Below are 27251 nucleotides of genomic sequence, written 5' to 3'. Positions count from 1 at the left end.
CACGTATTGACAAGCCTGTTACTTATTAGGCTTCGGATTTTTTAAAGCACAGTAGATGTGAGCTATGGAGAGTATGGAGTCGATAAATAAAAGTGATACTCATCCATAACCTTGCGATGATTTTGTGCCATATTATTTGGAAAGCTCGTCTGAAAAAAATTCTGGTCAGTTGTAATTTTGATAAGTTCATAATTATCTCTTTTAAAATTCATCTTGATATCAACTGATAGATCGCAACAATATAGAACCGTTTTTCCCCCGAAGGGTAAAAAACGGATATTTAGGTTCCTGCCGAAGCTTGAACCACATATGAGATTACACCCTTGTAACTCAGCCCTAATCTAGCGAATTTATCAACTAGTAGCGCCATCTATCGCACTACTCATGTACTAATGTCGCCCGGTTGCCAGCGCTCGGCTGCTTGCTCTCCAGTACCATATAAGCCGGCAAGGGCCTTAGCGGTGGTTCAAGCTTCGGCAGGAACCTAAATATCCGTTTTTTACCCTTCGGGGGAAAAACGGTTCTATTTAGGTGTCCGTGCCTTCGCTTGAACCACATATGAGACGTGTTTAAACCTCTGCCGGCGCTGGCCCGGGCGTACTGTGACTAATAATATTTATATTTATGCGAAAATCACATAATAAGAATATTCTTATAAAGAAGAAGAAGAAGGCCATATGGCCTTGAAATTTATTCCATACTGATCTACTAAAGAATTGTTTGCGTCAAACCTGAACTATATTTTCCTTATTTGTAATTATCGATAGATGAGATAATCGTTAGCACTGATTGGCAACATAAGTTATGCATTGTGACTGTTAACTACTTAACTTTTTATATAAAACAAAACTGTGTCTATTAATTGATAAACTTTCCCTAAAATGATTATTAAAGACATAAGTAGGTACTTGTAGGTTGTACAATTTTAAGTGTAACCACTATCTGAAGTAGTAGTTCTGATGCATGTAACGTGAACCTCATCAAGTGAGTTTTACATTAACTCCGTCCAGACTACCTCTGATGTTTTCCTTACAACAGCCAACTATATAGGTGATAAAAAGGTTTTGATGTATGAAATAATGATACTATGTATTCTACAAAAATAAAACAAAATACTACTTATCTATATACTGCTTAACACAAATATAGCACTGCCGGCCCCATCCAAAAACTGTTTGTAACTAATTGGAAGAGCTTAGGTTCTCTCTGATTTATCGTATTTTCCAACAATTTAATGTAAATTGGTAAGTTGCATCATAGGTCAGATGTAATGAAATATGTATTTTAATGTGGAAGAATAACCAAATATTGGTATAGGTACCCACTAGAGTACGATATTGATATTATTTAGATACTAAAGGCGTATCCCGACGAGTCAATTTTCGCTAATCTGATTAAATTGTCCGATCGAATCAGGCCGTGCGGACGCAAACGCCAATTTCCCTCGCCGAATTCAACCGCAGATTATGACCGATATTAACGATAAAATGGAGTGCGGACGCAAGAATATCAATTTGTGACGCCAGTATTTTCGTTTCCTGATCAAATCGGTCGATTTGATCACCACGTCTGGAATCCACTTCATAGTTACTGACTAGGTATACCAGCTTTATTTGTACATAGCTCATTACATAAGGACAACATATTCCGAAAATGTGTTAAAAATTATAAACGTAATGTGTTTATTTGTGGAAGCAATTGAAATTTATTTCGAATCGAGTACTCCTCTGCCTGAAAGTAGCGTACGAAAGTGAAGAATAATACAACACTTCATGATTTAATGTATGCGTTACTAACTAGTAACAACTCTCAACTACCTAGCAGTAGTTTCAACTGAGGCGATAATACATCCTTCCTTACTGATTGGTTTTAGGTGAGGTGCTTTAAGAACAACCATATTAATAACAACCATAAATAAATACCACAAATACTAACAACCATAGTAAACCATGAGTAGCTATTTATTTCTTACATGGAACGGTAGGTTCCTACCTATTTTAAGTGTAACTATCAATTACCTTTTATTAATGTAGACGTGTGACGTTCATAGTTGACAAAATTAAAATTTTTGATCCAACGATTGTGACAACTTGACACGTTAGCGTCACCCATAAGACTAACTCAATAGGTTCCGTAACCTATATTTAATGGCTCACGATCGTACCATATCTATACCTCATTTTACTTACATCTATGGTAACTATACTGCTAAATTGACTACTCCCCACAGATAACTGACAACATGCCATTTAGGCTCGTGCCTGGTCAACCAGGCTTATATTATTTATATGCTTGTCTTGTCAGTCATGCATGCGAATGTAACAAATGAAAAGAATCACTGACACGCAGGTGACAATCGTATGGAATGATTGTGAATTTAAAGCGATGCTGACAACTCCAGTTGTTGTGGATGACATCTCTCCATGATATTGTGTGTTGACTGAAGATACGACTACAAAGTAGAATATTTTAGAAGATTTTTTAGTCTGTGAATCATTCCAATGCCTTCACCTATAATTTTTAGGTTTGTAGTTTTAGGTCGTTTAATGTTCACTTTTTCTGGTGGCGAGCTGATTCCCAAATTGAAGATTTTATGGTTCGCGCGGTGGTAATGGATTGTACGATGCTTTGTTGTTAGACTTAGCACACTTTGTAAGTTTTTAATGCTTTCCTATACCTACATACGGTCTTCTAATAAGAGTGTAAATACCTCTTGACTGACGATGGAATACTCTTTAAATAAGAGTAGAGGAGGTGGACCAGTACCATCTTTACCATAAGGGCACACGGGGCCCGTGCCCAGGGCCCCACCGTCCGGGGGCCCCGAATGACAGACAAAAGCAGTATATTTGATTACCCATAGTGAATAGAGGATCATATTAGAAAAATGTTAGTTTAATTCGCTTTCTTTACTTTCATAAAGGGCCGCAAATTCTTATGTGCCTCAGGGCCCCAGCATATTTTAAGACGGCCCTGAGGTGGACATATGCACTTTAAATTGTAGTATAACCTATTAAAACCAATTGCGAAACTTTCGTACCACCCAGACAAATTAAAACATTATTATTATTTGTATATGGTCAGAACGAGTAAGTTCTTGGCATATATCATTGCAGTGGCACAAACCACGGGTCAAGCCTCATGTGTCATCTAATCTCAAGTCATGCGCCAGCAACGGCACGCGCGGGCGATGATGTGGCACATTTCCTGTCAAACCTTAACATGTGTGCATTCATTACCAAATATCTAAGTCAGTGGTGGGAAAACTTTCTTCATGGGGGGCCAGAAAGTTTAGAAAATTTAAGTGGAGGGCCAGAATTGTAGCCAAAATTTATTTTGATTTGTGATAAATTGATAATCGTGGGCCAATGCCATATACGAATTATTTCATAGGACCGGCGGCGGGCCGGAGATGGCCCGCGGGCCGTACTTTGCCCACCACTGATCTAAGCCTTTATGCGACATATTATATTTGTCATTACCTAGATGTAATGCTGACATATGTCTACTGACATCTCATAGATACCTACTGTATTTATTAATGATGTAAGCATGTAAGATGTAAGTATATAAATATATGAATTGTAGTTGTCTTCACAACTAATGCTCTAATTCGATTAGCAGCGCATCTGCCCTATAACGGTAGGTATAAATGAAGGGTACTACACCCAGTACACCTATCCAACAACTCTACTTGATTGAATTAACGATGTTGTATAAAATTACATGCCCTACGAGACCTGTTTCAATAGTATGCTGTAAAACCTGGACTACTACGTTTCAGCTAAGCTTGTAGTACTCAGATCTGGCAATAACAGCAGAGTAAGTGTTGATTTTCAGAGTATATTGCAGTCTTTATTTGACCGGCGACCAAATTTGTAGTTGTGAGTCACTACAAGGATCATATTTCACTTAGATCTTGCGTGATTGTTTGATGATGATGAGCGTGCTATCAGTAGTATCATGCCTCTGATTCCATTTATTTGGGAGGAGAAGGATGTCCTATTTCGGGTATTCCTGTGAAAATATTACATAATATATCTTCATTAAAGGTTGCATTTTGCCTAAACCACCGTAACTTGTAATTCTTTTACAAAATCATGTGAGTACTTCTTTATCTACAAAGGAAACCTCTCATCTGGAAAACGAAAGAAGGGTATTTCTGACCCGTGTTCTTTCAAAATCAGGTATCTGCTATCAGTGACTGCCTATTTTGACTGAATATTTTCTAAATATTACGCATACGTATGCTGTACGTTTACATACGTTGTACGTTTGTATATATGTACATATAATGTCTTGCCCCGCAATCCACATGGTTTCAAGGATTCTGAAGTGATTTCATTTAATCTGTCTTTTTGGAAAAAAAAAAAAATTACAATCATCGTTTAGATGCAAAGCCGTGGACGTGGACCGTCGCTGTTGGTTCGACGGTTTAGTTCCCTTAGTCGGCTTCACCTCTAATTTAATTCGTTATTTATTTACATAGCTTGGAGGTGCGCTTCATCATACATAGGTATAACGTTTACCACTAAAGAAATCGATGTTTAACCTCGTATTGATTAATCATGGGTAACAATGGGGATTGCCGTACTACATTAACATTGTACTAGTTGGTCCTTTTAGTCATTTTTTGAAAGGACCTCCTACAAATACCGTCTGTTTCCGATAGTTATACCACTAGTACGAGTTCATGTTTGCGGTCAACGTTTTATGATGCATGATTGTTATACTAACGGCAGGTCGATTGACAACCCGCTGCTTAGATAATCTTCCAAAGTGGAGCTTATTACTTACAGGATTTGAACCTGATTGCACAAGTTTCTACCTGACTGATATGTAAGGAGCATTATAAATGCTTTTGTCAGTTCGATCTCTTGAACGGAATGTGATGGAAGGTAGAGTTGCTGTTTTCTACGTGTTAGTCTTAGTTCAGTGGTCCCTGTTTCACAGCTACTTAGTAGACGATTTAAAGTAAGTATAGATAATTTCTAGACTATAGCGCAAAGATTTTTCTTTGTGACAGGCCGCTATGTTGTAGCTAATGGTCAATATTTGGAGAGGATACAGGAGATGCTTCAGTATTCCCAAAGTCACTATCCACCTGACTAGTCATTCATCATCTAAAGAGGGATTAAGTGCGATGATTTTCCACTCATATCATAAACCCTTTATTCTTTTCAGGTTTAGAGCTGCAGTAAAGGGCTATCTTTTGTTGGCCTATGACAGAGACGTAAATGAATTGGCATTATACGTGTATTGGTAATCCTATTCAGAAGAGAGAAAGTTTTAATCTTCGTTCCTTCTTTAAAACTATTGTCGATTTTCTTGCCTCCCCCTCTCTCTTTTTGGTATAGGATCTAGTTGGGCAAAGTATAACACAAGGTTTTCCACTGTGTACTTTTCCCTTTTCACAGCTTCTTAACTGGTATTTTTAATTGCCAATTGGTCATACAGTTTAGGATCATCAGAATGTATATTTTTGGGGTGTTTGGTATCCCCCCGGCAATTGTTTTTTATCGACCAAGACCAACATTTGTGCACGACTAAGACGGAAATCTTCCTTTTTCCCGGCGGGTTGAGACAGTTACTGTAACTGCATTTCGTTATCAATTTCGCGCCAAACCCGCTAATAGAAATTCTGAAAAACACCATTCGGTCGGCTACAATGATGATGACGTCTAATAACTGGGTTCGCACATTGGTTCATGACCATGCAGATCTTAAATACGAGCCCGACCGTGTAGACATCAAACAATAAAGTGACTTAACGCGACGTTGTCGTCTCACAGGATGACGTCTTATCGTTTTACACGCAATGACGCACTTTTCAGATCTTTTCAGATTTCTTTGATACCTTTTCTTCATGCGATGCTCATGCGATTCTCATTAGTGAAAGTTGGCTTAAACCCAATGTCCTTTCGACTTCTTGCAGCCTTCCCGGGTTTGTCCTGTTGCGAAATGACCGTACCGGTAAGCGGGGTGGTGGAGTGGCCATATATTTGCGCGCAGACATTCCGTACAAAGTTATTAAGTCTTCTCCCTCTCTCCACTCCAGTACAATGGAAAATCTAATACTTGAAATAAAGTTGCACGGTGTGAGCATAATTCTGGGCGTGATATACTGTCCACCCACTATTGACTATTTTGCAGCATTTGAAGACCTTCTGTCGGATGTAGGTTCAGAGTGCACACATCACATAATTATGGGCGACCTTAACACAGACTTGCTGAGGGACAAATCCAGATCACGGCATCTAAGATCTATTGTTGAAGCGGCAGATTTTTCCTTAGTGCCCTTGCAGGCTACGCACCGCAATTCTGACTCCCCTGATACATGGCTGGACGTGATTCTGACATCGTCGTTAGATAACGTTATTAACTCTGGCCAGTTTCTGGCACCGGGCTTCTCACGCCACGATTTGATTTTCTTAACATATAAAGTCAAGCCACCCAAACCAAAACCGGTAGTCGTACATTTGCGGAGCTTTGCCCGACTTGATATAAATCTTTTGAAGCGGGACGCCGCTTCGGCTGATTGGGCTGCCGCGTTGGGTGCATCAACTGTAGATGAGAAAGTAGCCAATTTTAACTCCTCTCTCTTAAAGTTATTTGATGCACACGCGCCGGTTCGCGCAGTGAGACTGAGGCGACCGCCTGCTCCTTGGATCACAAGGGATGTTCGGATGGCGATGGCTAAACGGGATAAAGCGTTTCGTAAATACAAGAAGGATCGGAGTGAGGGTAACTGGGGTCTTTTTAAAGCTGCTAGAAACCGCTGTAACCAAACGGTAAGGGCAGCAAAGCGTCGGCATATCCACGAAAATGTCTTGAACTCATCCCTTGCTGACACCTGGAAATTTTTGAGATCGCTTGGCATTGGTAAAGGTAAACCTGATATAGATTCTTCTTCTTTTACATTAAACCAGTTAAATTCGCATTTTTCTAAAACATCAACTCTCAATCCATTAATTAAATTCAAAACTTTATCTCTCATTGCCTCTTTTACTTCTCCAGATATCGTTCCTTTTACTTTTTCTCCTGTCGCCATTGAAGAAATCCGCAAAATTATAGTATCAATTAAATCTAAGGCCGTTGGCCATGATAATGTCAGTCGTCTTATGATTATTCACATTCTGGACAGCGTCTTGCCAGTTATTGCTCACATAGTCAATACTTCTCTACTCACTGGCGTTTTCCCATCATGCTGGCGTAAGGCGTTTGTCATCCCACTCCCCAAAATTAATAATCCGAGCTCACTTAGCCACTTTCGTCCCATATCTATTCTCCCGTTTCTGTCCAAAATACTGGAGGCCGCGGCCCACAAACAGATCTCACACTTTGTTCATAGCAACAGTCTCCTTTCACCGCTGCAGTCTGGTTTCCGGTCTGGACACAGCACCACCACCGCTCTACTTAAAGTTACAGAGGACATAAGACTCGGTATGGAATCTTCCAAAGTTACGGTGTTAGTGCTGATAGATTTCTCCAACGCCTTTAATGCGGTAGACCATGACCTACTTTTGGCTACTCTTACTCATTTGCAGGTTTCTTCAGATGCCACAAAGTGGTTCTTTTCATATCTTTCCGATAGAGCCCAGGCAGTCCGTGCCAGCCGCTCGTTATCTGATTGGTCTGAACTGAGTACTGGAGTACCTCAAGGCGGTATTCTCTCTCCTTTTCACTTTTCAATTTTTATTAATCTTATTACCGCCAAGATTCGATGCTCTTACCATTTGTACGCAGACGATCTTCAGCTGTACGCGCAAGTTGGCGTGGAAGATATAAACACGGCTATCTCATCAATAAATGCTGACTTGGATTACATCGCCGAGTGGTCTGCTAGCTTTGGCATTTGTGTAAATCCAGCTAAATGCCAAGCCATAATTTTAGGTAGCCAGTGGCAAATGTCTAGGTTGAGTACAGTACCTGTTGCTCCGATCCTTTTTGAGGATACTGTAATTCCGGTGAGCAGTCGGGTTAAGAATCTCGGATTAGTTTTAGATTCCAACCTTTCCTGGTCTGGTCAGCTCTCGGAGACAAGTCGGAAGGTCACAGGTACACTTAGAACTCTATATAAATTTAAAAACTTTCTGCCTGTAAGCACGAAAAAAATGTTAGTGCAGTCCTTAGTGTTACCAATAATTGATTACGGGGATGTGTGTACTACTAATGCCACTCAGGAATCACTCAATAAACTAGACCGTCTACTCAATAACTGTATTAGATTTATATTTGGACTTCGTAAATACGATCATGTCTCCTTTTACCGCCGGCAGCTCCACTGGCTCTCCATCCGTCTTCGTAGGTCCTTTCGGATCCTTTGTATCCTATTTTCGATCCTGTTTGAGCCTTCTGCTCCTGGATATCTCAAAAGTAAATTCGTCTTCGATACTCCTCGTCCAGGATGTGAGCTGCGTACCTCCCGCGTTCTCAAACTGACCATACCTTCTCACCGTACTGGTTTTATGACTAATTCTTTCGCCGTCCAGGCTAGTCGTCTTTGGAATTCACTCCCTCTAAATATTAGACAAGCTCCAAGTAAGTTTTCTTTTAAGCGGTTGTTGCGTAAGCATTTGCTAAAACAAGAGTTCGAATAATATCCATCATTATTATATTTATAGTATGTATTGTATAAATATGTAGTAGTTTATATATATTTTATTTATTTATGTAGTTTATATGTATAGTTTGCTTTTTTTATATTCACTGAATAGGTATATTTCTCTCTCTGCACCAATTGTAGATGTCTGTTTGGCCCTATGGTTGACTGGTAGAGAATGCCATTTGGCATTAAGTCCGCCATTTGTACATTTTTGTATATACTTTGTGCAATAAAGTTTAAATAAATAAAAATAAATAAATGACGCTTGCGGTCCTACGGGACGAAGCCATGTGCCATTTACACCCGTAGTCTTTTTATGACGATAGCTATAGGAGCTCACTTAGTCTCATCGCTGGGCCACGGACACCGAGCGGAATGTCACAAGGTCTTCTAACAAGACGATGCTCTTTATCTTACAAGACGCTGCCATGTCGTCTGTCAGGACGATGCCATGTACTGTCACGGGAAGACGCCATGCCGTCTCATGAGACGATGCCATGTCTTCTCACGAGTCACGGGACTACGCCATGTCGTCTCAGGGGACGACGCTTGTCGTCTCACGGGACGACGCCATGTCGTCTCACGGGACGACGCCATGTCGTCTCACGGAACGACGCTTGTCGTCTCACGGGACGACGCCATGTCGCCTCACGGGGCGACGCCTGTCGTCTCACGGGACGACGCCTGTCGTCTCACAAGACGACGCCTGTCGTCTCACGGGACGACGCCTGTCGTCTCACGGGACGACGCCTGTCGTCTCACGGGACGACGCCATGTCGTCTCACGGGACGACGCCTGTCGTCTCACGGGACGACGCCTGTCGTCTCACGGGACGACGCCATGTCGTCTCACGGGACGACTCCTGTCGTCTCACGGGACAACGCCTGTCGTCTCACGGGACGACGCCATGTCGTCTCACGGGACGACGCCATGAGGCGTAAGTTCCCGTACTTTTTATGATGGTGCCTGTAGGAAGGTCACTGCGTCTCGTCGCTGGGCCATGGGCACCGAGCGGAATGTGAAATTTCTCGATCTTCTAAACTTGCTTTGTACACGTGTTGCTCGGCTGAGTTACAAAAGCGTACTGGAGAGCAAGCAGCCGAGCGCTGGCAACCGGGCGACATTAGTACATGAGTAGTGCGATAGATGGCGCTACTAGTTGATAAATTCGCTAGATTAGGGCTGAGTTACAAGGGTGTAATCTCATATGTGGTTCAAGCGAAGGCACGGACACCTAAATAGTATGTTTAACTAGATAGTTAAGTAAAAATATAGCACAATTTCAATGTTTTATTACGTGCTTAGGATGTTTAAAAAGGCATTTTAGGACGAAATCATTAAATGAGAATGAGTATGACTTTAATTTAAATATTAATATCAGTGTTATGAAAACTTCGGAGCCTGCTTATAACTTGCTTAAAATTATACGTACCTAATAGTTGCTGACATTTGCCTGTCCCGTCTCAATGCCTTTACTGTCATGCCCTCGCTAGCTTATCTCACAATAATCGATGTACCTAATACTGTTCGACAGGACAAACGTCTGGAGGGCGGGTACGAGGCGGTGCCGACGCGGGACATCCACATGACGCAAGTGGGCCTGGACAAGCACTGGCTGCACATTCTGAAGGAGTACGTGCGTCCCCTGCAGGAGATGGTCTTCATCGGTTACTATCACAACGTGAGTGGTTCACATCTACTGTTCAAGAGACTATGGCGGGTGCTATGCGGTGCCAGTTGGCGCAAGCCAAGTGGTCGTGGACCAGCAACGAGTTACACAGTATACTGAAGGAACATATGTTAACCTTTTCGACGCCGTGTCAAATACAAAAGCTGTCACTAGGACGCCACGTCACCGAAGTGTCAAAACTGAAATTGAACTTTTTGCATATATGCACGTAGGTCTATGTTGCTGGTATATATGCACGTAGGTCTATGTTGCTCTGTGGTTTGTGGTGGTCTATCTTTGGCGTTGAACCTGCGGTGCGGATATATCGGTCATTGGCGTCCAAAAGGTTAAACGCAAGAAAATTAATTACCCAGAATTATTTAGGAAAAAAGAATACCTACCTATATTTAAGTTTATCCCTTTTCCAGGCCGCACCGATCTACGGTTTTCCCGAATAATCCAAATATATTCCGATTAATCCACCTTTGATGATTCATTTGAAGACAAGTAAAATTTCCCGAAAGTGCAATCTAATTTGAATTTTAAATCGGAATGCTAAAGTTGAAATTCTAGTGGCGCGTATGTGGTCGATAAACCGTACTATGCCTGGAAAAGGGTTATTAATTATTATATATTTTTTCTCTTGTTTGACATAATAAGTGGTGTATGTTGGCAGCCGCCGGTGTCGTTGATGAACTTCGTGGTGCGCTACCGGCCCGACGAGCAGCCCTCGCTGCGGCCGCACCACGACTCCTCCACCTACACAATCAACCTGGCCCTCAACACGCCCAGTTAGTATCACACCAACACAACTAATCACACTATCCGCATATCTCAACTCGATTTTAAGTTAACATGAAATAGCGCGCATATATTATGCGAATAAATGTACGAACTCACGCCCTAGGTAGCCATTGCTCACAAGTTTTTTATGTTTGATTAATTATCGCGATTGCTTGAACTGCTTAAATTCAGATGCTTGAATGAATGATGATTCACATGAAGAAAATACGGAAGGTTGTGAGTTTGAGTCTCCTCGACGCGTCGCTCATTATCATTAATGATTCTGAACATATGTCCAGTATTTTACACGTCAAATTAAGGGTGAAATTTGTTGCAGCTCTTTAGGTACTTGTATTTTGTATTGTTTTATTAGAAAAATAGGCTCCTATTAGCAGTAGAGTCCGTGTCATTTCCTACAGTTGCCAATGCCACATTGAGTAGGTAACAAATTAACGCAGTATTGACCTATTTCATACAAGAAAGGTACATCGTCAGATATGAACGTATAACGTTATGGGTATGTAAAGTTTATAATGTGTGGTTGTAGAGCTGGACTACGAGGGTGGCGGCTGCCATTTCCTGCGCTACAACTGCTCAGTGACGGACACGCGGCCCGGCTGGCTGCTGATGCACCCGGGCCGCCTCACGCACTACCACGAGGGCCTGCGCGTCACGGCCGGCACGCGCTACATCATGATCTCCTTCGTCGACCCGTGAACTCCCTGCCCTGCCCACTCTCAACGCTACTCGATCGCTACACACAGAGTATCACGGTTGCCAAACACCTGCCAATAATAATTGCCGGGTGTTAGTATTTATATCTCGTAATAAATACTAACAGGCAAAAAGTAAATCTGTCCTACATGCCATGTTGTATATGACAGAATATGTACTTTGTATTAAAAAAATTGTGACCTTATGTGTAAATGTAAATCCATAAGTTTCGTATTAATTAAAAAAAAAACATTAATAGTACATGATATTCTAAAAAGTATGTTGTTTTAAAAACGAATTTGTTCTGGGTCGTACATATTACATTACATACTGGGTCGTTGTAATAATGTGTAGATATCGCCTTTTTGTGGTACGCAGAGTCTTGTCAAATGGATAGGTACAAATTGTGTCTATAGTTCAGTAATTAGTAATTAAGAAATGACAAAACAATCATTTTATATCTGATGAAATGAATAATCTACTAAAATCTAATTATACTTTTAATTCGTTTCATTAATGATTTAATTATACTTTTCAATAATGATTAATTAAGCCAAAGACTTATTGTAAACTGAACAATTGATCGAATTGACTAATAAGAATTGTAAGAATTTACATTATTATGTTTTACTAAAACATATTTCGGATGTACCTATGCAAGTCTAAAGAGAGTGTAGGTACTTATAAAAGTTGTAGCTGTGTGCAATTCGATCATATCTTACCGGCGCGGTGGTCAGCTTGAGGTGACTTTCAAAACCAATACACTATAAGGACCTATCAGTTAGGTTGTCTTGCCTCTCTAGTTATCATAACGAATACATGTAAGTACTGTGCAGTAGTATGTAAAGCTGAGTTAATTAATAAGAAATTGCCTACTTTGAGCATTTATTAAGACTAGGGCCTTGTTTAGAGAACAGTATTGAATTATTAATAAACCGTAGCCGTGTAATTTGGGTTCCGTTGGAATTCATTGTCTTTATATCTTGTTCCTACTAGATAACCAGTGGTACGTAGGTATTCAAGGCCTTGTATTTTTAATTATTAATAATATAATATTATACTTGCTATGAAAATGACGTGTTTCATAATTTCTTAATTTCCCAAATATTTTTTCGTTTGGCTCAGTTTTTGTTTCATTTATGATTTCAGTTGATATCACTTATGATCACGTCTAATATAGTGTTTTTTCAAATTTGCCTGGATAGAATGTACTGGTTGAATTGCTGAATGATTCATTTGAAACGAATTTCTTGGGTGGATATCTATCTGCCTTGTTAAATTCTCGTTTTGCGTATATATTGTACCGCTGAGTGATATTTTCTTCTTTATCCCATGAGGTGTCATCAACCCATACCAACATTTTTTTTAACCATTCGGGTACGAACACATCCTCGTAGTGGAATCGTCGACGCCATACTTTGTGCAATTGGCAAAACTTCTTAAGTTCCGGGTATCTGGATAACAATAATCGTTGTGGATTAGTTCAATAACATGGACAGTTAATAGTCGAGTGTGTTTAGGCTCAGGTCATAAAACGGTCAACTAATGCGTTCTCTGAATAAAAGATCTGTGGCAGAAAATAATCTTTGTGTTTAATAAGTGGAGCCACCTAGTTTTTGATGCAGGTGGGGGGGGGGGGGGGGGGGGGGTTTAAGCGTCGGCGACGTCTGAGGTTAATAATTGTTTAAGTTCTAAGTGAAGTTTAGTATCATATTTTCAACGAAATAACTCAAAAAACTCAAATATGCGTTTTCCCAGAGATAAGACCTAACTAGATCGATTTTTCGCCCCCGAAAACCCCCATTTAGCAAATTTCATCAAAATCGTTAGAGCCGTTTCTGAGATCCCCGAAATATATATATATAAATAAATATATTCAGGCTCCACTTCTTAAATCCATCCTTGGGACCTAAGTCCTAAGGACGAATCCTGCCAAAGGAAATCATTTGTTCACGCAACGCCGTATTTTAGGAACTTCACTATAGAGTCTAGACTATAATACCTACCTATACCTGTACCTACGTACCTACCTACTTTTTAAAACCAATAAGTACTTAACTGAATTTTTAGATAGGTACAGTCGAGGACATAAATATGTATACATTTCTTCACCTTAACCCATTGAAATAAGGTGAAAAAATGTATACATATTTATGTCCTCGACTGTACTTGATATCCATCTACGCGCAACTTTTGATGATCTATCTAACTCTAGCTTATTTGGGATTACTTATCCGTATATATTAGGTATGGTAAGCAGTTGGTTTAATAGTATAGTAGGTACTTACAGAGTCAACTGCCTTAAGGTCCACCTCCAGGCAGCGGTGTGGTAATGGGCAAGTTTCGGGTCTAGTTGTGGAAACTTGTCCTGTGCCTGCACTGCTCCGGCAATCACCAACGCTGTCATTCCCACATCAAAGCTATTTACAATAACATGAAACTCGTTCTGTATTGGTTTATTCTGCCTTAGTTCTGAAATATTCGATAGAAAACAGTGTTTAATAGTACCTACATACATTACCGTAGAGAGGCCGGGAAACGAAGGATTGCAGGCCAAGTAGATGTAGGGATTAGCGTTGAAAATTTCCGTTTCTTTCCAAACGGCTCGTTTTTTTTCGGATTTTTACGGAAAAAAACCATGAGATTTACCGCTTCAATTTTTCTGAAAAAAAAAACGATTCAAGCAGGTTTCAATCGGTTATTTTTCTTAATACGGGTGAGTATTAAGAAAAATAACCGATTGAATGATTATAGACTTACTTTGCCATTGACACCGGATCGGCGTCAGTTCAGTTCAGTTGTCACAGTTTTGTCATTTACTTTAATGACTTATTGGTCTTTTCTTTAAAAATCCGAAAAAAACGAAAATTTAATAAATTCCCGAAAAAGTCATTTGATTTTATCCCGACATTTTCAACGCTAATAGGGATACGCGCCCGGCAACCCCGTTTCTCGCCGAGATTTGTATAGATAAAGATAAGATAATAGTACATTATTGTCGAGGCTCGGAAGTAGCTACTTGCAGGCTGAGGATTCGTTTTAAACGGACGACCTTGGGAGTCCGTTTAATTGAATCCGAAGCCAGCAAGTAGCCTTCCAGCCGAGTCATATATAGTGCTTTTCTCAAAAATGGTGCAAGAAATATAAATATCATAGAAATATTTTACAAAAGCAACTTTCTTACGTATATATTTTCACAGAAAAAAGTAGAAACAATTGAAAAAATGAGCTTTGCTGCCGTTTTATTTTTTTAATAAAAAAATAGAAGTGTATTTTTCTGCCGAAAATACGCCAACCTATTTGAGACAGCTAAATAGTCGCGGTACTAATCATCTGTTTGACTGTTTAATGGGCCTGTGCCTTCATTTGATATGGCCATTTCAACTTTTAAAAAGTTTGGAACTCGACAAATAATGGAATTTGTATGCAACATTGCAGTCCCAAAATCGAGACTGCAATGTTTTTAACTTTTTAATTTTTGACTGACCATAAACTACGCGCTTCGCAACCTATTTTTTAAACGGCAAAGTCGACTTTGCCGTCCATTTTTGAGAAAAAGATATTTATTTGTGACGTTCACAAAACATGTACGAACATGTACAGACAACAACAGCAAGGAAATAAGACATCAATAAGTGTGCATCACGAAATGGACCCAACTCAGCATAATGCTAGCTATAATGCCAGCGCTGGTCCTCAAGGCGCAACTTAAAAATATAAAATCGGTCAAATCAGGGATGTCTAACTGCTTAAGTGCAGAGATAGACGCAGAATACTTCTCAATGAAGTTGTTAAGGCTGCTGGAATTATTTGTGCATGGCTTGAGATCGAGTATATTGTTCAAGTAATAAGTACCCAAAGCGCGTTTGTTTTGATACTTTTTGACGAGACTGTTCCAAATTATGTAGTAAGTTTCACCATTAGGCATTATGCCAGCAGTTAATTTTAAAGCGTTATTTGTTAATTAGCTAACAAGGTATTGCACACGTTGCGCGTCAGACAACTGGTTATTGTCATGTATGTTGGCCTTAATATGGGCCAATTTTCCGTATTTATTTGCGGTGATGACATTTTAATAATATTATTGCGAGCGCGTTTAATTGGCGAATACATATCCCCGAAAGAATCTAGGGCTGCATAATCAGGTTCAGAGCCAGGCATGAGAGACATTGTATATTTGTTAATATCGTCGAGAATTGTTTCGAAATTAAGGCCCTACCAAAGCCGCGAATAGCGTTTCGTAAGCCACACCCGCTAGCTTCGTCCCCCCCGCTAGCACGCACACATGGAAGCGCTTCGCGGTGCACTTGAACTCCATCTAACTTCAAAACAGTTAACTACCATAACGCGTAACGCGGTCCGCCAGGAACTTAAATTCGGACAGAAAAGAAATAGATGGCGTTGTTACTAATGGCAAATAATAAAATAATTACATATATTGTTGTAATAAACTTAAGACTACGTAGCAAGTTTTTATTGTTGATTTTTGGAAGATGCTAACAGCATAGTTAATTGTAAGTATTATAAGAGTATTGATAATAAGAAAATAACACAAGAAAAGAGAGAAGATTATTTTTGGTAAAATATTAAAATATGATGAAAATAGATTTACTTGGGATTTACGGTCACTAAATGCAAATTACAACCTTATTGATATGGAATTACATTTTATTCATGTACGTAGTATAAATATATCGTATCTCCATATGTGTGTTCTACCGCTTGTACAATGATGGGCTGTGCTTTGAAAAATTGTTTGACATGATGCCAACGGCCGCTTTCTATCACCGTACCGCTCGCCGTCGGTAGGGTGTTCATCCTCACATTATCGCGCAGTGTGAGGCCCCTCCCGCGGACGCTCCCTGCCGAGGTTTTCTCCTGGAGCTCCATCAGTGTGGGTGTGGGGTTCTTCAAGAAAGGTATGTCGGTAACGCGATTGCTACAACCCTGGGGTTGCGGGCGTCCATAGGCTACGGCGAAAGCTTACCATCAGGAGGTCCGTAAGCTTATTTGCCACCAACTCATTATTATTATTCTCTTTATTCAATTAGGGTCTTAGGTTAGGGTTTTACAATGTGAGTATAAAAGTAAAATATAAAAACACTTACAAAACATAACAAAAATATATAAACACATTATAAAAAACCTAACCTAGGGTGCCGCCGGCAGCGGGGCAGGGTCCAAGCTGCCGGTGGTCAGGGCCGCAGAGTGAGGAATCGACGTACTATACGCGCCGTGTCCAAAATTACCGCCTTCTGCATCTGACCCTTGATCCAACCACCCAGCGAGAGTCTCTCTAGGTGTTGGTCGAGACTCTTCGCTATGAGACCGTTCGCTGACACGACTATAGGAACAATGATCGTCGAGTCAACATCCCACATAGCGGTTATCTCGTGGGCTAAGTCTAGGTACTTGCTGGACTTGTCCTTCTCGGCCTTCACGAGATTCTCATCATGGGGGATGGTGACGTCGACGAGCACGGTCCGGCGCTGCGATCGATCTATCAGCACGATGTCAGGCTTATTGGCTACAATAGTCCTGTCAGTGATGATAGATCGATCCCAATAGAGCGTGGCACGACCATTTTCGAGAACTGGCGCAGGTGAGTACTTGTAGTACGGCACTTCGCGGTCCACAAGGCCGTATAGGAGGGCAAGCTGCTGGTGAATAATTCTGGCTACGAGGTTATGTCTGTGCAAGTACTCGCCGTTAGCAAGATGAGAACAACCGGAGATAATATGCCTGAGTGACTCTCCGGGACGGCGGCATGCCCGACAAATGTCGACCGTACCGTCCTTCAGGATATATTTCCGATAGTTGTTCGTCATCATCACTTCGTCCGCAATTGCACAGGCAAAACCCTCGGTTTCTCCGAAGAGGTCCCCGAATCGTAACCAGTTCACCGACGCGAGCAGGTCCACATCGGGTCCCGTGAGGGCCTTGTAGAACCGCCCGTGTAGCTGCTTATCCTTCCATACCGCCTTGCGGTCCTCGGTGCTTAGTACTACAGGTTTGCGCCAGTTCTCGTTCGCCAAGGAGAGCGGCGTGAGGCCCTTGTCAGCTGCCACCACATCACAATGCATCCCACACTCGTTGTTGAGGAAATAATTCCTGAGATTGTACACCTCACGGTTGTGGAGATTTTTGGTGTTTAGAAAGCCGCGACCTCCACATTTCCGTGGGATGTACAATCTCATAACAGACGAGCGTGGGTGCAACATACGGTGAGTGGTGAGCAGCTGTCGGACCCTCCGATCCAGGGCATCCAGCTCGGTCTGAGTCCACCTTAGTATGCCAAAGGAGTATGTGAGTAGAGGCATTACCCAGGCGTTGAAGGCGCGCACTTTGTTGCCTCCTGACAAAAGACTGTTGAGTACTTTTGTGAGCCGACTGAAAAAGCGCTCCTTCACCGACCGTCTAATACCTTCTTCCTCAATACCCAACGACTGTGACATGCCAAGGTATTTATAGGTTTCTGATTCAGAGATGGATCTGAAAGACATTGTCTCAGAAAGTTGTAAATTTGTTGAATTTACAACTTTCCCCCGCTGTACATGCATAACCGCACATTTATCGACACCAAACTCCATGTTGATGGCATTACTGAAGACTTCGGTAGTTTTCAGTAGCTCCACCAAGTCTTGGCTATTTGGTGCAAATAATTTGAGATCATCCATGTACAGAAGGTGAGAAATGACTTCACCCCCTCTCCGAAGCCGGCAACCTAGTTCTAAATCCTTCAGCAAGGTACTGAGAGGATTCAGAGCTAGGCAGAACCACAGAGGACTCAGACTATCACCCTGAAATATTCCTCGCTCAATCCTTATAAAATCCTGCGGGCCAGGGCTCCCATCCCCGCCTCCTGGTTGACGAAGGACTGTGGTCCATTGCCTCATACACGCGCTTAGAAAGGCTCTTAAAGCTGTATCAACTTTATACAGCTCTAAGACCCTCTCCAGCCATGAGTGAGGCACCGAATCATAGGCCTTCTTGTAGTCAATCCAGGCTGCTGAGAGGGCCCCCCTGTTCCGCCGGATTTGTTGGCAGATGGTCATGTCTATGAGGAGGAGCTCTTTAGTACCACGGGACCCAACCCTACATCCATTTTGAGCAGAGGCCAAAATATTGTTTGCGACAATGTGCGCGTTGATTTTTGCTCTCAAAATGGATGTAAGGAGCTTGTAGAGTGTAGGCAAGCATGTGATGGGTCTGTAGTTCTTCGCTTCCGTGGTACTACCGGACTTATAGAGCAGGAAGGTGACACCAGTTGTTAAGGAAGGTGGGGGAGAACCAAGCTCGAGGGCTTGTTGAAATTGTGCTGCCAAGCAGGAGTGTGAGCATCGGAACCATTTTAGCCAGAAGTTGTGCAATCCATCCGGCCCAGGACTTTTCCAGTTCTGGGCCGTGCGAATGGCACAACTTACGTCATCGGGGCTGATGGTGACTGCCCCCATAGGTTCGATGGACTCGCACTCACGCTCGACAACACTCATCCAACTCCCCTCGGTGTGTCCGACAGGCACTGACCAGATGCTACGCCAGAAGTCATTCATGACAGTAGCCTCCGGTGGCTGCGAGTCGGACGCACGAGGGTTGGTTTCCTCCCACTTTCGGTACATCTTCCTTTGGTCACTCTGGAAAAGACGGTTCTGCTGGAATCGGTCCACACGCTCTCTGTAGCGGCGAATACGGTTTGCCCATGCATAGACTTTCTGCTTTAGAAAGTCGATGCGCTCCGTAATGTTGGCCATGTAGTCGCTGGGCCTGATATCCGTCCCCGCGAATGCCTGGTTTACAAAGCGCATTACTCGGGGGCGATTGTTGCCCCCCCTGAAGCAGATCAGCTTTGCGATAAGAGTCCTAAAAGAGCTGATACGTCGCTCGATCCGTATTTGCCATGCGGGGGCACCCCCGGCGGTCCTAGGTGCACGTTCAGAGTCCGGAAACTTGACTCGTGCAACACGGCACGCCGCGATGGCTCCGCAATACATGATCGCGTGCGTATCATCTAAATCTTTACTAGTCCGCAAATATGGCTCTAGTAAAGCGTTTAGGGCTCCCATTAGCGCTAGATTGTGTCTATTCATAGGCAAACGTGGTAATCGTGGCCTAATATTGGGTGTGGAGCGATACTGCGTAATCGCCTCATCCAAAGTCCTCCTCAGTTGCTCATTGGCTGTACTACTCACACTCTGCGCGAACTCCTCCTCGTCGGCACAGAGATCTACCCGCGGCGCCTCCGGTGCCTGGTCGGGTGCCGGCACCGGATCCGGCGATGTGGCGGGCGGGTCTCGCACCGAGGTGGAAGCTGCGCGAGTAGAGAGAGCCTCCAGGCGAAGCCGATCAAGTGTCGAGTCATCCAACCGCTTTAGCCGCTGGATGACTCGCACCTGATCCGATAGCCGTTGCGCAGTCACGTCTATGGTTGGTTCGAGGGCCTGAAACAGTGGAAGCATTCGGACACGGTACGCGCATAAGTCGGTTCCCCCCTCTGTAGCCCCATAGTAGGCGCGCATGACGTTCTCATTCATTGTTTGAGACCATCGCATGCGACGCACTACACCACCGGCAGCGGGAACCGTGGGCGGAGCATGATGTCCCGCAGGCCCCAAGCGTGCCGGCAGCGGTGGCCGCCCGCGTCGCGCTGGTGGTCGTGGCGGCGGCGGCGGCGGCCCGCACTCGTCGCTCGACTCGCTGGTATCGGGCGCAGTGGCAAATTCATCGCCCGATGACGCTTGTGAGGAGATTATTATTATTATTATAAACGATATTTTAGACTTCTAAGTACATAGGTATATACACCGATAGATAGTTAAATACTTTGGTCAATGAGACGATATCCTTCTATTCGCGCCTACATTTTTCAAAGGATCACGCCGAATTTAGCCTACCATTCGATAAGCATATATATGTCGTAGGCCGATCGTAAGATCAGGCAGATCGTAATGTTCCTGTGTAATGTTTTGACGATAGTCACATTAAACCAATACATAGGTAGGATAGGTTCGTTAGGTTGCTTCAGATGCCCGAAGGGCAAACTGCCCAGAAATAGGAGCCCGCAGGGCTCCGTCGACTCAGGGAACGAGTCAAAGATTTTCACGTTTCACGATATGCCTAGGAATTTCACGATATGCCTGATCTTACGATCGGCCGCCGACATATATATGATAAATTTAATCATATTTCTTACAATCTCATACATATATTAGATTCCAACGGACACTTCTTAGTAACAAAAATAAGTAAAAGAGTAATTAAACCAAATCAACACATCCTGCGCCATTACATAGAATCAATGACAGTTTATAAATGGACGTCTAGAGCTAAACAAAAATGTATGGCAGCAGAATACATTTCTACGATGTTCCTGATGGTTGATGCTAATAACGCTTACTTAGAATGTTCTTCAAAGAAAAACATTCATACCACTAACGACATACTGTTTTAAGCACTAAGTATCAAAATTGCAAACAGAACTGCGATACAGTAAAAACTTTTTTTTCCAATGACTTTAATTGTAACATGCCCAAATGACTTACGTCAAAAGTGAATAGCGTGTGAATAGCGAACGAATATAGAACGAATAGAGTCGCTATGGATTGTGTTTTCATATTAATTATTACATATTTATTTGATGGTATTGTATGAAATCTAGATGAGCACCAATTTACAATTAACTTTCACCGGCTTTCCCCATTGGAGTCGTTTATTTCTTCTTTAAAATTGATTATTGTTTTTTTTATAAAACGTTATTTGATATCAGGGTATGAATAACACAAAAATAGGTTTAAAGTAACTAAACTAAAACACGAATATTTATACTATGTAGTTAAAAATACATTAAAATACTTAAACTAAAAGTAAAGGGAAAATGTATATCTAACTTATTTATAAATTGCGTATATGATAAAAACCTACAACTTAAGAATCCTAATTTATTTGAAATAATTTAAGTTTATTATTAACTGCCTTTTAGGCAAACATAAACAAACTTTCTTTTTTGGAAAAGTTATTGAATTTATTATAACAATCCTGTGATGGTTACTATATTCCCTTCTCTCTCTGGAACTGAAGTAAATATGTTTTCACCACACCAGCTCGGAAAGGCTTACTTTGCACTTCAAAAACTGATAGCAATGTTGCATTTTATTCACATGTGAGGCAAAGTAATCAAATGCAAATTTTGAGTTGTTTTCTTATGTTAGAATTGACTTTTAAATGATGATTTTGGATGATAAATATTTAAAAACATTTATTTGGATTTATTTGGTTTGATTTTGTTTGATATTTTACATTAAATATTTGCTTCGGGTTGGTGTGGTGAAAAATGTTGTGTTTCACTCGGAGGCAAATTTTGTTTAACTCTCGTGCTTTGAAACCCTCGCAACGCTCAAGATTCTATTTTCGCTACGCTCGTGGTTCAACTTTGGGATCTTTCGTTTGCTCGGGTATCAATATTAGCACGAGCGGTTAAACAACAACTTTGCCCCCTTGTAAAACAAATAACTATTACTTATGTGATTGGTTTTACATTTGATGCTATAACAATTTTTACTATAAAATAGCTCTAACTGTTATACTCTATTCCGGTTCGCATGTTATGGCTTATTAATTTATGGAACGCATATTGAATGTATGTATTATCATAGGTATTTAAAAAAATCTATTAACCTAATATCAACTCATTCGATTTTTGTTCCTTGACAGCCTTTAAATGCCTAATATCATGGATATGTTTACACTATTTACGGCACCTTATTTCCTTGTAATAAGGCATAATAATATTTAACATATCCGTACGATGATACCTTATTGATACCCATTACGGCAGAATTTCTAACCTCAAAATCGTAGAGAAATCCCGCTTTTATAATGTTCTGTGAAGTGTCCGTGAATTTCTAATTACTGTCGGGACTTCCATTTCATGTTTAGAGCCTGATAATATACCTCCCATGTTTAGCGAGTGTTGGCCAAACTTGTATGGGAGCGAAACATCATCCTTTGCCGCCTTTTTCTACTGACAAGATCTGCTTGACCAACTATAGATGTTTCTTAAAAAAATAAAAGAATGCTTAATTTAAGTAAAATGAGCCAACTTAAGGTTTTAAGGCACTTTCCCTCCAGAGCCTATTATTTTTTTCCACCCAGTATAGTAGACAACCATTTCTTTCGACTCAATAAAGTTTTATTATAAAAATCGCTGGTAACCCAGGCGACACGTTTTGAGTCATCGCAACATACTAAAAAGCAAAATTTGTCAAAGTAATTAAATGTATGCCAAAAATACCGACAAATTATAGCTGGTCAAGCAAAACTTTACAGTAAAAAAAGGCGCGAAATTCAAATTTTCTATGGGACGAGATCCCTTCGCGCCTACATTTTTCAAATTTGCCGCCTTTTTCTACTGACAAGATCTGATTGACCAAGTATATGTTGAAACAATGAATATCAAAACAAATGTCATAAACCAATCATCATTTCTTTAATTGGCAACTTTAAGAAAGGGACAGATAGATTTAAGCCTCTCGCTCGGCACGTTTTTCTCATTCCTCCTAGTCAAGCTAAAACAAACTGTATAATGATAGTAACAGAGTACAGTGTATTACATATTTCACTTTTTCCACAGTATCCTGTCATTATTCATTATAAATTAGAAATTAGGTAAGTATGTGAAATTGTACTGGCGTGCGGCTTTCAAACCTATGGTCGCGGGTTCGAACCCCGAACCGTGTGAGTTTTTGTAAGTAGGGATCTTTTTTTAGTGGTACTTAAATAATTATAATGTGACTAGAAGATACAACAAATAGGTATGAATAAATACTTACGAATAAAACTTTTCGTAATATTAAAATAACATAAGTAATTATTTTATTAATACACATATTTCAATAATTTTAATTAATTTGCGTATGAAACAGACAAGATTTATTTTAAAATTTTAATTATTTTATTTTACGATTTATTTTTATATTACAATAAGATAAGCAAAAATAATATTTTTATAGATATTTTCGAAAAAAAAAATACAAAAAGTTGAGGATGGTTCAGGTTAGAACCGAAGATCGGTCACTCATAGGCGACGCAATTTTCACTGATGCCTTATATCACACAGCCACCAATACATTACAACAACTGTCGAAATTTCCTAACCCGTTGTAATTGTTCAAAGAGTATATATTTTGACTTAGCTAAGCAAACACGCACACATGCGTAACGTATAGGCCTGTAAAGATGTCACCACCTGTAGTAGACCTCCGATTCCGTTACTACTCAATGGAGCTACGACTCATCGTTTATTGGATATGTAAATTTTACGTAATCCGGAGCGCTGCGCGATTTGACATAGGTCTTACCTCTTTGAGGCCCGATGGCCATCTAACATTACTGGCATAAAGGATGCACTTATGACTTTGACGCATGACAGAATGAGAAGCCGAATTGTGTAAAATGGGCGTTTTCAGTTGAATTCATAAAATCATAAACGATGATAAATCCGTCGGTATAATGATAATAAGTAAATATTCTTTGCTATGACAATTAAGACGAGATGAAAACCTTTACTTTAAAGTGGATTATGCTGGATATGGATGTGTTTTCTAGTTGCACTGAGGTACTTAAGGAAAATGAAGAGGTAACTTTGGATTTATTTTCTATCGAGAAAATTTTAAGCATTCGTGTTTCGACTAGCATGAAATCTCTTATCATATAGTCAAAAAACATATATCCGAAAATCACATCTGTTTATTTCCGGGGCTAGCCACTGCCATCTTTCTAAGATCCTGTTATTTTGCGATGCACAGCCTTAACGCGTAATTCTTCGATTGATTCACAATCAGCCATAAACTTCTCATTGTTTCTCGATTCGAAACTTGAAATATTTTTTGAAGCATCATAAATACGCGAAACACGTTTAATATTTTTCTCTTCCTTACTCTTCAAAATTTTTATTTTATTTTCCAACTCTAATTTAGACATGTTGGAATATAAATGCGGAAATTATAAAAATAAAACAGATGAAATTAGCGGAAATGGCGGAACATATAATAAATAAAATATGGATCAATACGCGGTTCGAAAAGGACCAAAAATGAAAGATTGTCGTGAACTTTTAGAATTTAGAGGATACGGAGAATCCGGGAGCTGGAGCCGATACTGCGGTGCGGTTCTAAAGAAATTTTATACTCGCAGGTGACTTACCCGTTCGTCCGTCGTCCTTGTCCACAAAATTAAAAGCGGTTTCTTGTTAAGTATATTGTAGCGGGCGGAGCGATATATATTATATTAAACTTGCAGGATTCTTATAATATCACAATAAAATCAGTACTGGATGCGGCGATTTATTTTACAAGAGTGAAGTCTGTTGTCAGTATGTCAATATGTCAGCGTCATGTCTAGGTGGCCAGCAGTCACCGTAGAGTTTTTATTATAAAAAAGGTCCAAAGGGAATTTTGGCGCAGTAGCGCCACCACTACGTAATGCACCTAATGTTTTTCAATGCTCAATGTTTCATTTAATAATAGATTAGGTACCTGGTGTTGACCAATGATTTGATTTGGTGTAGAGGAGGAAGTGTTGCTTTGACGAATTTCTTAGTGTAGCGCACTGTAATAAATGCCGCAAAACTTGATTTTTAACCATTAACCAGTCTATAAAGTTTAACCCTTTTCCAGGCTGCACCAATATATACGGTTGTCTAATAAAATATCCAAATATATTCCAACTAAGCCAGCTTTGATGAGTACCTAATAATTTGAAGACAAGTCACATTTCATTTACCGAAAGTGCAATCTAATTGAACCATACATCGCAACCAAATTCTATTGGCGTGTATGTGGTCGATAAATCGTACTATGCCTGAAAAAGGGTTAAAGTGTAGGGACCGCTAGCTTAGAGTTTTCTGTTTTCATCAAGGTTTCTTATCGGCAAGATTTTTTTCACATCACCAATTCGAAAAAGGGCTTTTTCTTCCCTGCTAGGAGGGATCAACGTGGCACTTTTCTTCCCTGCTAGGAGGGATCAAATAGGAACAATTTTCTGTTCTAGCACACTATTTTTACATGTTTTTGCACATTATTTTTTAGCTTAAATAATCTGTTTAAACATCAGATTGTGTCAATACTCAATAGGTAAGTCTAGTGAAACGAACCGTGAATCATTAAAAACTGTTGAATGAAATTATGTCTCAAGTTAATTCCCGTTAGTTTTCGGAAAATAATACCTAGTTAGTTTGTCTAAACTAAAAGGGTCTGTAAATTATGTATTGTACGGTCAGCAGAAAAGTTAGGTACTTACGCGTCAAACGCATCTAACATTTTCTAAGTAGTCTAAGTTATAATAATAAAAATAATATTATGTTGAACTATTATACTGAGGCAGACAGTTTTGCACCTCGGTCTATCAGGTACTATTGATGGTGAGTGCAGACTGTACCAACGTATATTCAAACAAATACAAACTTTACCTCGCATATTGGTAGCAATAAAACTGTAGTAATAATCAAATTAAATTCCAACATTTTGAAGAGATTTCCTACGCGGTAATTAGTAATTACTATTTGCACCAAATTTGCACTGACAACTGATGACAAACAAAAGTACTATTCAGTCAAAATTGTCCGACGACACTGATGCCACTGACGGCAATCAAAAGAAAGAGAAAAAGTAAGAATTTGCGACGTATGTTGTCATAATAAAATGCAGTCCTCGAAATGAAAAGACGTCAAGAATGCTTGTCAACATTGTGCTTCCTTCTTGGGATTATTATTTTAACCCGTTGTTGCCCAGTGAGCCAGGGACTGAAAAACCGCAAAAGACCGATAACCTAAAATAAAGGTATCAATTGAATAAGTATCGAACAGTAACGGTGTCCGAATAAAACGGCAAAAGTCCGATAACCTAAAATAAAGGTATCAATTGATTTGAAGACCGGTCTGGCCTAGTGGGTAGTGACCCTGCCTGCGAAGCCGATGGTCCTGGGTTCGAATCCCAGTAAGGGCATTTATTTGTGTGATGAACACTAATATTTGTTCCTGAGTCATGGGTGTTTTCTATGTATTGTAAAATAACAACACCCTTGAATATATTTATCCATTTATTTTCTTGTCTTGTTCCAATACACAATAATCTCATCTTGTCTTGTTCCAATACACAATAATCTCATCTTATGACAACCGTTTGCTAGCCCGACTCAACAACCAACTGAGACCCGTCGGCCGAGTGTAGTTTCTTTTTATACCCAACCAATAACAGTCTTCAATTTCAAACTACCCTTAACTTTAAAAACGAATTAAGTAGGTATGCTAAATACCAAAAACCCTACACTCGTCCATCCTATAGAATGAAAGCCAAGGGTCGCAATAAATAATCAATATAATTAATTTGATCCAACAAAGTACAATAATAATCAAGACAACATTCTCGCTCGAAGTCAAGTACAAAAGTGTGGCGCGCCGGTCTTCTCCCTTCCACTGCAACTTGGTGG

The 27251-nt window shown here is 40.5% G+C and overlaps 2 protein-coding genes across 2 annotated transcripts in view; one reads left to right on the top strand and one right to left on the bottom strand.

The window, feature by feature from the left end:
* LOC134805304 (procollagen-lysine,2-oxoglutarate 5-dioxygenase) overlaps positions 1 to 11852 on the top strand; it is a 28486-nt gene extending 16634 nt beyond the window's left edge. Inside the window, exons 11-13 of the mRNA XM_063778622.1 lie at positions 10140 to 10286; positions 10951 to 11065; positions 11605 to 11852. Of these exons, the coding sequence (XP_063634692.1) occupies positions 10140 to 10286; positions 10951 to 11065; positions 11605 to 11774 (432 nt within the window). The 3' untranslated portion in view covers positions 11775 to 11852. The remainder of the gene's footprint in view (positions 1 to 10139; positions 10287 to 10950; positions 11066 to 11604) is intronic.
* A 136-nt stretch (positions 11853 to 11988) lies between these two features.
* On the bottom strand, positions 11989 to 25108 carry LOC134805308 (uncharacterized). The gene is made up of 3 exons (XM_063778625.1): positions 24969 to 25108; positions 14060 to 14243; positions 11989 to 13225 (listed from the first exon to the last, which is right to left on the bottom strand). The coding sequence occupies exons 2-3, from the start codon at positions 14176 to 14178 to the stop codon at positions 12943 to 12945; spliced, it is 402 nt and encodes a 133-aa protein (XP_063634695.1). The 5' UTR covers positions 14179 to 14243; positions 24969 to 25108; the 3' UTR covers positions 11989 to 12942.
* Positions 25109 to 27251: the final 2143 nt, after the last annotated feature.

The sequence above is a fragment of the Cydia splendana genome, chromosome Z, assembly GCF_910591565.1.
Source record: "Cydia splendana chromosome Z, ilCydSple1.2, whole genome shotgun sequence".
NCBI lineage: Eukaryota > Metazoa > Arthropoda > Insecta > Lepidoptera > Tortricidae > Cydia > Cydia splendana.
The sequence above is the reverse complement of the archived record's forward strand: the minus strand, read 5'-3'. Positions and strand labels throughout refer to the sequence as shown.

Coding starts and splice junctions, on each gene's coding strand:
- LOC134805308 (XM_063778625.1), bottom strand. CDS start 14,178: ATGACAGCGTTGGTGATTGCCGGAGCAGTGCAGGCACAGGACAAGTTT. Junction 13,226..14,059: donor ACCTTAAGGCAGTTGACTCT/GTAAGTACCTAC, acceptor ATTGTTATCCAG/ATACCCGGAACTTAAGAAGT.